This window comes from Mesoplodon bidens (assembly GCF_964165515.1).
Source record: "Mesoplodon bidens genome assembly, chromosome: 1".
Taxonomy (NCBI): Eukaryota; Metazoa; Chordata; class Mammalia; order Artiodactyla; family Ziphiidae; genus Mesoplodon; species Mesoplodon bidens.
In genome coordinates this window covers 54,831,558-54,842,866 of record NC_138176.1, presented here as the reverse complement: position 1 = coordinate 54,842,866, position 11,309 = coordinate 54,831,558, and the positions used below count along the sequence as shown (strand labels likewise).

The 11,309-nt window shown below is 38.5% G+C and overlaps 1 protein-coding gene across 1 annotated transcript in view; it reads left to right on the top strand.

Moving 5' to 3' along the window:
* The first annotated feature begins 4,238 nt into the window (after window positions 1-4,238).
* The window catches only part of PI4K2B (phosphatidylinositol 4-kinase type 2 beta), a 31,586-nt gene continuing 24,515 nt past the window's right edge, over window positions 4,239-11,309 (top strand). The window contains exon 1 of the mRNA XM_081247913.1: window positions 4,239-4,687. Within this exon, the coding sequence (XP_081104039.1) occupies window positions 4,375-4,687 (313 nt within the window). The 5' untranslated portion in view covers window positions 4,239-4,374. The remainder of the gene's footprint in view (window positions 4,688-11,309) is intronic.

The window sequence follows — 11,309 nt, the reverse complement described above, 5'->3', positions numbered from 1 at the left end:
CAGTTTATCCCACCCCCTTTCCTTTCCTCTTTGGTAACCATAAGTTTGTTTTCTATTTCTGTGAGTCTATTTCTGTTTTGTAAATAAGTTCTTTGTATCATTTTTTTAAGATTCCACGTATAAGTGATATCATATTATATTTGTCTTTCTCTGACTTACTCCACTTAGGATGATAAATTCTAGGTCCATCCATGTTTCTGCAAATGGCATTATTTCATTCTTTTTTGTGGCTGAGTAATACTCCATTGTGTGTGTGTGTGTGTGTGTGTGTGTGTGTGTATATATATATATATATATATACACCACATCTTCTTTATTCATTCATCTGTTCATGGACATTTAGGTGGCTTCCATGTCTTGGCTATTGTAAATAGAGCTGCTATGAACATTGGGGTGCATGTATCTTTCCAATTATGGTTTTCTCTGGATATATGCTCAGGAGTTGGATCACTGAATCATATGGTAACTCTATTTTTACTTCTTTAAGAAACTTCCATACCATTCTCCATTGTGGCTGGAAAAGAGTTTTAAACAGTTATTATACATATATGCAAGGACATGAAAAAGTATATGGTCAAAATAATGAATTAACAGAAAAACTCAGCAGAGATATAGAAATTCTAAAAAGAGAGAGAGAGAGAGAGACAAATGGAAATTCTAGAACTGAAAAGTACAAAATTTGAAATAAAAATTTCACTGGGTAGTCCTAACAGCTATTTAGAAATGGCTGAAGGGTTGGTAAACTTAAAAACAGGTTAAAAGAAATTATCCAATCTGAAAAACAGAGATAAAAAAACTATTGAAAAAAATGGACAGAGCCCTACTAGCCTTCAAGACAATATTAAAGAGCCTAACATACATGTAATAGGAATCACAGAAAGAAAGGGAAGAGAGAATGGGGCAGAAAAAAATTTTTTTAAATAATGACAGATTTCCCCAAATTTGGTAGAATACATAACTTTAAAAATGAATAAACCCAGCAAAACCCAAGCAGGATATATGAAAAAAGAAATTCATACCACAAACATCATGGTCAAACTATTGAAAACCAGATAAAGAGAAAATCTTAAAGGCAGCTAGGGAAAAATGACATAGTAGAAATTGAGTGGGTGGGTAGAGGGACAGGATTCAGAAACAACGAAAGTTAGAGGACAATGGAATCATATTTTTAAGAGTTAAACTGGGAGCAGGGGTAGGGGGCAATGTCAATCCAGAATTCTATATGCAGAGAAAATATTCTTTGAAAATGATAGTGAAATAAAGATGACTTCAGAGAAACAAAAACTTAGAAGTTATGCATTACAAGAAATGCTTTTAAAAAATTATTCAGAGGGAAGGGAAGTGATATTAGATGAAAACTCAGATCTATGGGAAGAAATAAAGGGCACTGGAAATGGTAAATATGTAGGTAAATAGAAAAGAATATACATTTTAAATTTTTCTTTAAAAGACATAATTGTTTAAGGCAAAAATAGTTCACTGCATTTAAACATAGGTGGGCCTAATGTATATGAAAGCAATCATGTAAAGGATGGAGGATAAATAGAACTACACTTCTGCAAGTTTCTTACATTTTACATCAGTTACTACAATATGAGGTCTATGTGCATTGAGACACTTTAATGCATATGCTAGAGTAAGCACTAAAAATTAATGTAAAGAAGTTTAGTGGAAGGTCAATAAAGGAATGAAGATGAAATATAAACAAATATTGATTAACCCAAATGAAAGCAGAAAAGGAGAAACAAAAGAACAAAAAAGGGATGAAACAAATAGAATACAGATTGCAAATAATAATAGACTTAAAATCCAATGATATTAATCTTTTGTTAAATGTAAATAGACAAAAAAACTCCAATTAAAAGGCAGAAATTATCAGACTGGATTTTTTTTTTTAATCAAGAACCAACTATAGGACTTCCCTGGTGGCGCAGTGGTTAGGCCTCTGCCTGCCAATGCAGGGGACACAGGTTTGAGCCCTGGTCCGGGTAGATCCCACATGCTGCTGAGCACCTAAGCCCGTGTGCCACAACTACTGAGCCTGTGCTTTAGAGCCCACAAGCCACAACTACTGAGCCCACGTGCTGAGACTACTGAAGCCCACATGTCTAGAGCCCGTGCTCCAGGACAAAAGAAGCCACCACAATGAGAAGCCTGCACACCACAACAAAGAATAACCCCCGCTCGCCGCAACTAGAGAAAGCCTGCTCACAGCAAGGAAGACCCAACAGAACCAAAAAAAAAAGAACCAACTAGAAGCTATCTACAAGAGACACATATTTAATATAAAGATACAAATAGATTGAAAAGAAAAGGAAAAAGATTAACCAGGCAAACAGTAAACATAAGAAAGGTGGAGATGTTGTATTATTATCAGACAATATAAAATTCAAGCCAGGAGTACTAAGAGAGATAAGGAGGGGCAGTTCATGAAAGAAGGAAAGAGAAAGAAAGAAAGGAAGGAAGGGAGGGTTAAATCATCAGGAAGACTTGAAAGCCTAACAGAAGACATAAAAATCATATATATATATATATATATATATATATATATATATATATATATACACACCTAATAACACAACTTCAAAATGCATAAAGGCAAAACTCATCAAACTAAAAGAAGAAATAGACAAATCCACATTCACAGATTGTAATATTCTCCTTTTGATGAGTGATAGAACAACTAAATTTAAAAATCCATAAGGATATAGTTGAGCAGAATAACACTATCAATACCAAACTGAATTAATATTTATAGAAAAAAATTGACAGTTATATAACTACTCAACTGCAGAATACACATTCTTTTTTAAAGCACAAATGGGATGTTCACCAAGGTAGATAATATGGTGGGTTATGAAATGAGTCTCAATAAACTCCAAAAGGTTGAAATTTTAATGACTCTTCTCTGTCCACAACAGAATTAAATTAAAAATCAGTAATAATATCCAGGAATCATTTTGCAATATATACAAAATTGAATCATTATGTTGTATACCTGAAAGTACTATAATGTCATATGTCAACTATACTGTAATTAAAAAATAATATCTAGGGCTTCCCTGGTGGTGTAGTGATTAAGAATCCACCTCCCAGTGCAGGGGATACGGGTTCGAGCCCTGGTCCGGGAACATCCCACATGCTACGGAGCAACTAAGCCTGTGCGCCACAACTACTGAGCCCGCATGCCACAACTACTGAAGGCTGTGCACCTAAAGCCCGTGCTCCCCAACAGGACAAGCTACCACATTGAGAAGCCCATGCACTGTAACGAAGAGTAGCCCCTGCTCACTGCAACTAGAGAAAGCCCGTGCGCAGCAACGAAGACCCCTCACAGCCAAAAATAAATAAATTAAAAATAGTGTATATGTGTCAATTGCAATCTCCCTAAAATATATATCTATATAATAATTTTAAAATAGTATCTAGGAAAGCCCCTGAATATTTGGAAATTAAACAACACACTTCAAAAAAGTGAGTCAAAGAAGAAACAATAAGGGAAATTTAAAACTACTCTGTACTGAATGAAAATGAAAGCACAACATATCAAAACTTGTGAAATGCAGATAATGCAGTGCTTAGAGGGAAATGCATAGCTTTAAATGTTTATATGAAAAAAATAGAAAAGTCCAGAATCAGTAATGTAATCTTCTACTCTTATCAGCTAGAAGAAGAGGAAATCAAATCCCAGTTAAGTAGGAAGACGGAAATAATAAAGAACAAAAGTCAATAAACTAGAGAATAAATAATCAATGGAACCATAGATGGCTTTTTGAAAAAATTTAAAATTTTTATAAACTTCTGACCATATTAGTCAGGAGAAAAAAAAAAGAGGAAATACAAAATACCGAAATCAGGAATGTTTGAAAAAAATGACAAGGTCCTGGTTCTCGTGGATTTCTAGTGGGGGAAACGTGTTACATGGTCATACAAAGAAATATACAGGTATAGATTGTGGTAAACTCTATGAGAATTCTGCAGGGGAGGGAGAGGCCCATTGGGGTTGGAGAGGGGCACCTCTGCAGAGGTAAGTTAACTTCGACCCCTGCGCTCCACGAGGAGTAACGTCAGCCCCTCCCGGCGTCTTCCCGGCCCCTAGGAGGCAGGTGGCGGCCCCGCCCCGCGCGCCGCGCCCCCCCCATCTCAGCCGCCCCGGCCCTTCCGCGCAGGCGCGGGATGGACGTGAGGTGGGGCTAGGCCGGCGGCCGGGCGGGGCAACCGCCGGGCGGGCGGGGCGGGCGCCGAGCGGGACCGCACACTGGAGAGGTGCTTTCGGTCAGACCCACAGGCGCCGGTTCCCCGCGATGCCGAGGACAGATCCGGACGCCTCGCCTCTCTGAGTCGGTCTCAGCGCAGAAGGCACAGAGGGAGGCCATGGCGGAGGCCTCCGACCCCGGGCGGCAGGCGTCTGCGGGCGGCGGGAGCCTGGAGGAGGAGGACGAGGAGGACGAGGAGCGGGAGCCGCTGCTGCCGCGGATCGCCTGGGCCCAGCCGCAGAAGGGCGCTCCGGGGGGCGCCGTGAGGCTGGAGAAGGCTGTCGGGGAGGAGGGCGCGGCCTCCCCTAACCAGGCCAGTGACCGGGAACTGCTGCTCCTGCCCAGGGATACGTTTTTCTTCTCTTCCCTGAGTTTGGGGCGCCTGCGGAGCTCGCCCACCAACCTGGACCGGAACCGCCCCGTGGGTTCAGGTGCGATCCGGCTCTTCCCTTCCCCGGCGCCCTCCCAGTGCGCCTGTCGCCGCCGCCGCTCAGCCCCCCCATTCAAGCCCCTCCTTGGGTCCCTACCCCCGGCTTCTTTCGCTGTCTCCCGCTGGCCCTTGCCTAGTAGGAAAGGCTTTTCGCCGGGCATCAGGTCCGGCGCACAGGCCGAGGGGTCAGCCGCTGGTCACACCTTGGACACCTCGCCTTTCTCTCCTGCTCCCCCGTTTACTCGCACCTTTTCCAGGGGCTATAGGCTGCTTCACCTGAGGCCTGGGGTTGTCATTAAACACTGATCCTTGAGGCCTCCCCTAAGAGTGAGCCTAAACTTTTGGAATCAGACAGAAAAACTTAACACTGTAAAATGACGTTAAGTTGTTTGCTCAAGTTTGGACTTGAGTTTTGGGTTAAGAACCCTGAACTACCAGGAAAGTTGGTGAATTTTCAAGGTGGTTGACAGCCGAGAGATAGAGAGCAAGAATATCCGGTTGCCACTGGGACACGTTTCAAAAACTTTTTAAGTTAAATACTGTTACTGTAACATTAGCCAGAGGGCGCAGAAGCAGTTGAATTTCTGTACCTGCTCTCTCTCTCGCAAAGTTTCCTTTCTTGAGTCATTTCTATTTTTATACTTTAAAAAGAAAAAGAAAAAGAAAAAAATTTTTCACTATTAGGCAGACTGACAGCCTCAGGTGAAAGAGAGGATAATTGAAATGATGTTGAAAGGTATGCGACTGCAGGCATTGATATTTATTGATAAATCGAATTTTTTGCCATGATAAGGCTAATTTGATAGTAAAATAGAATAGGCTTGTAAGAGTCCTAGGTAGAGCTGAGGCAGGCTAGTTTGTAAAATGGCCATGATAACACCTACTTGCTGGTGGTAAGGATGGTTTAAATGACGAGATGTGTGCATTGTGCCTGGAGTTTCATTCCACATGTGAGCTTAAAGAAAAGGCACAGAAAATGTAGTTTTCATTAATGCTGCTTAAGTTTTTCTGGAGTGGTTAGATTTTACATGTCCTGCTATTAGTACACTAATGGGGCTTCTAACAATTTAAAGAATTCTGGATAGAGTAGGTTATTCTAGTTGTAGTTGAACTTATGGTCAAATATTCTAGAGTAAATAAATCAGAGCAGCCCAAGGGAAGCAGACTTTAATGAATAAAGCTTTAACAAACCTGTCTAATATACAGGTCGGCTAGCTACCATTATGTTAGCTTTTGGATGCATTGACAGTACAACATTTAACAGAACAAACAAATATGCATTTGCAATCAAGTCACAAATGGATCCACATTCACGCAGCTACATTGATAATATGGGTATATATTACCTAGAAACCGGTCTGTGAAGTAAATAAGATTTGTGCGGCTAACTTGCCTTTTTCTACCCAAAGTTACCTGTGTAGCTAGATTTTAAAAGAGCCTAAAACCTTGAAAATGCGTTGATTCTATGAAGGTGAGGTTTTGTAAACAAATGATATTAAGGCTAGAGAAAGTAAAAGTGGAGATAGAGTATAATATTTGAATACAAATGGATTATTAAAGAGAATTCCAACCTTTTGAATGGCAGTAACTTACTTATATCACAGTTTACAGTTTGCTAAGATCTTTTTTGTATATTTCATTAATTCTCACAATAGCACAGCAAGTTAGTTGTTATTTACCCCCATCCTGAGTGTGAAGACTGAAAATGAATGAAAACTGTAATAACTAGTAGTTGATAGAACTTCAGAGGTAAGCCAAAGTCAAGGTCCAGGAAGTGGAAAAGCCAGACTGAACCTAGTTTTTTCATGTCCTACAGTTTTTCCATTTTGCTGTAGATCCCCAAGTGTTATAAAATAATTGTTAACTTTTGTTTACTTATTATGGAGGTCTTATTTTTAATGGATTTAAAAACAATTTTGAACTGTAAAAACTATTTTTAAAATTTCAAACCATTCTCCTAGAAAGTTCATGATTAATTTAACTAGATGATTAAGTTTAGTTATTTTTTGAGTCCATTGACTTGCTTTGTCCTTTACCATCCAATTTCTATGAAGCCACTTCTCTAGTTCTAAGATATTCTTGCCTTTAGATTAATATTAACATCATTTATGATGCTTAACTATTTTATGTAACAGGAGCTTTATGTACTTTACCCAGTGGAAGAATGTCATATGTTTGTTATCTTTACTTGAACAAGACATGTGACAAAGTCTAGAACCAGCATAAACATAGTGTTGTTGGATCAATGTCAAAAGGATTAGTGGCATTCCTTGTTCCAGTTGTCATTTTAATCAGTGAGTTGAAGACTAGTAAAGATGATAATAGTTAATACCCACAAAACAGTTAGTATGTGCAGAGGGCATAGTTCTGTGTGCTTCACATATATTAATTTATAACGAACCCTATGATGTGAGCACTATTTTTTATTTATTTTCATTTTAAGGAAGCACAGAGGGGTGAAGTGAAGGTCCCAGTTAATATAAACCAGGGGCACTTATCAATTTTGTTGGAGAGGCTGGCAATTAGAGAATGGTGTTAGAATTCACAAAGAGCTTCCAAAGTAAAAGAAAGTGTGTATTTATAAGCCCTTTAATGATTCATGGTGGCTTATAAATGTACGAACAAAATAAAATCATTTAAAAGTAAGGAAGAAATATAAGAATGGGAAATAAGAGCAATGAAATAAGTAAGATGGGGGCCGGAATAAGAGTACACAAAATTAACATCACACACTCGATACAGGCAGCCCACAAATTTGTTATTTAAGATTACTGAGCAGCCAACTTGAGAGAAACACAATCACTCTGTCCATAAAGTTAAAACAGACTAGTTATTTGAACCAAAACAAAACTGGCAAAGGATAAACTGTCATGCATTCTCTTGGAGAAGAGATTATATGCTCAGTAATATCTTGGTAATAAAAGTGATGACTTTCATAGGAGTGTTTCTTACAACTTCCCTGAAGTTCATTTCAGTAGAAGTAATTCTAGTGGGTGGTGTTACCAGTATTGCTGGGTCTAGATTCAAGATGCTGATAGTCTGGCTTACTTTAGAGGAAGGTATTAGAAGAGTGGATATCCCATGGATCTTGACAATCCTCCAAAGCTGAACTTTTGAAAGGTAGTGAGCAGCAGTGTGTTGGAGATTATTCCTCAACCAATAATTAGAATACACTTATTCTTGTTTTCCATTTATTGCAGAGATCCATCATTCAGCAAATGTTTCAGTGTCTATGGGGTGCCAGTGGAAATTGAGGCCTTGGGGAAACAGTGGTGGCCAGATATCAAATGGATGTCCAGTCACAAGCCTTGTCCCCATGCAACCTTATAACCTAATGAAGGAAAGAGTCAGTTAAAACAAACAGTTCTAACAGAGGATATATGTGCTTGGATGGGGAAAGCCAAGGCTTCCATAGAGCCATACCCTGGATTTAGGGGCCAGGGAAGATTTAGCAGAGGAAGTAGCATCCAATTTGAGACTTGAGGATGAATAGCACTGGAACCCCTGAGAGTTCCAGTTTGGGTCAGATCACCAAACTTGTGAGCCAGCTACTTTTCTTTTTAGAAAATATTCTGGCCAATGGGTAAGATATATTCCCAACCCTTAGGTGAGGAAGAGTTCATTTTGATTTATTTATTTAAAATGAGAGCTTGATAAGTTACCATGCACACTTATATAAAACTAAATATAAGAGGTTATACAAGGGGTTCTCTTAATCCATTTTCAATTTCTGCTTATCAGAGGATCAGCTGTAACCCTTAAGTGTGGTTAAGGGTTTGTTAATAAATAATTCGCAAATTTATTGAGGGTTTACCATGTGCCAGGTACAGTTTTAAGCCCTTGGCATATATCACAGGACAAAACAAAGCTCTCTGCCCTCCTGGAACATAGATCATTTTGTTATAGCATTGCAAGGTGATCAGATGATGTCAAAGAACGGATAAGAATTAGTCATAGAAAGGAAACTTGGCATATACATCAGAACAGCATGGACAGAGGTTCAAAGGGTGGGCTGGATGCCTTGTGAAAAGTGTGGAGTTTGAATAGGACTGGAACTTGACTAGAAGGCCACTGCTTCTTGGAGGAGTGCCAAAGAGAGTATACAGAGATAGAACTCACATTCTCCTCAGAAAATTTGAATATTTTTTGATACAGGGACAAATAAAAATCTCATGGTTTATTTCTTAAAAGGGAGAAAGTAATTTTAACTGAACAAAATTTAAAGAAGATATAGCTAATTAAGCCCTCAGCTATTAAAAATCAAACCAAACAATGACAACAAACCTTCAAACCAAATCTCCATGGCACATTTATCTTGAAGTGGTGTAACTTTTAGGGTGTGTTCTCCAAGTTAAACTCATTGCTAAATACACATTTAGGTAAATAAAATGAAGAAAGTTGTAGAATGTAATTGTGAGTTTTGAATCAGAAAAATTACTAAAAAATAATTACTTTGATTTTTAGAATAGTTGATATATAATTTGGTTTTTTTTTTTTTTTTTTTCTGGCAGTAGTTAGGTAGGACCAGTTGTCTTTTAAGTGCCTTTCTGGATTGTGATGGTAAATCCAGACCATTTTCAAAGAATGCCAATTTTCATGTAGGGAGATAATCTCATTTATCCAAAAGAGTTGCTCATTAAAGGGACAAGTTAAAGAAAAAGAGATTGAGAACATCCAGGCTGATTTTTTAGGAATTGTTCTGCTCTGATTTTGGTTGAAGCTGAATTGTTAAGTATTCAGAGTATGATCCTGGGCTCCGTGAGAGTAACAAAGGCAGGTTCTATGATGAATTCATAAAGCCTAACCCATAAGGCAATTTGATAACATCTAATAGTAATGTCAGAGTCTGAACATAGTTTCCAAAAGAATTGCTCAAGTACAGGATGGGAGAGACCAAAAGGGGTCCAAGAGTTTAGCCATTTCAATATGAATTAGTATGACAGGACTCCTAAACAACGATTGTAATACTAGAGTGCTTCTTATTTTGGTATAGTATAGAGAGATATCTCTATTCTCTGTATTGGGTTGCTTGATTCTGGAGACCATATTTTAAAGTGGCACATTGAAAACTGAAGCATGAAACAGGAGGGCAACTCGGATGCTGAAAAGCCTGAAAATACTTCCATATGAAAGGAGGCAGAGAATAGAGGAGACTTAGGGGAGCATGAAATGACCTTCAGCTATTTGAAGGGCTATCCCTGGGAAGAGAGGAGTAAGTAGACTTTTGTTTTGCTCCAGATGGCAGGTCTAGGACATTGGGTGAAACTACAGAAACCTATTTCTGAAAAAGAAAGAAGTTTATATTTATTTTCAAACAAACACAAAAAGTATGGAAAAAGGAGTGATCCCTCTTTGAAAGTGTTTAAACATTGGTCCAGAGACCACCTGCTGGTGATGTATTATGGAAAGTACATCAGTACTGTGAGCAAAGTTGAAATAAATAGCTTTTCAAGTTCTTTCTTGTTAAGAGCCCTGATCTAGAAGAAATATCATTTGACTAATGATAATTATTATTGGCATATTCTGCCACACAAATGATACTTCATTTATTCATTTAAATGCTTATGAAGAACCCACTAAATGCCAATCCCTCTTCCAGGTGCTAGGGATGCACAGTGAACAAGAAAGACAAAGTTTCTCCCTTCAATCTTAAGAATTTTCATGGAATAGATCTGGAAATAGTATATCAATTGTATAGACATGACTAAAGTACTTGGATTATTTATTCTTTTAAGTAGGTTAAGTATGCCCAAGGGCCCTTTTTGTAGTATTTTTCTCAGCATAAACTTTTAAAAATTAGTAAATAATTGTTTTATTTATGTCTGAATTAAGGAAAATTTTAAATTAAGGAAAGTTTATAGTTTGAATTTTCATAAGATTGACGTGTAATAGCATTTAAATGCCTTTCAGAGTAAAATGTGAATAATTTTTGGCTTGTCTACCACTTTAAATGATTAATTACCACTTTAAATGATTAACTCTGCAAGTGTTTATTGAATGCCTTTTATGTTCCAGGAACTATAAAAGTTCTGGGTATGTAGCAGTGAGAGAATCCTTGTCTTCTTGAAGCTCACAAAATAAATAAGTTATATAATATGTTAGGTGATACGTGGTAACCAGAAAAATAAAGTGGAGGTTAGGGGAGATTGGGTAGGGTCTTGGGGGCCAATATAAGAACTTAGAGTTTTTCTTCGAGTGAGATGGAGAACCACTGGGCGGCCCTGTGAGTGAAAGTGCTTAGTCCTAACCACTGGACCACCAGGGAATTCCCTGACTTAGGTTTGAAAAGGATTACCATACCTTCACTGTTGAGTGTAGAGAGATCAGTTAGGAGACTCTTGTAACAATCTAGGCTAGAGTTGATAGTGACTTGAATCACATGGAAGGAATGGAGGTGGTAAGAGGTAGTTAGGTTCTGGATATTCATTTAAGGTAGAGCTACACAGCTTGCTGTTGGCTGTGGGGGGGGGGCGGTGAGGGTGTGAGATCATGGATGATTCCAAGGTTTTTTGCAAGAGCACCTAGAAGATTTGGAGTTGCCAGTAACTAACACAGGGAATACTGGGAGTGAAGCAGTTGAGAGGAAATGAAGAATTGAGTTTGAGGCAGTAAAGTTTGAACTG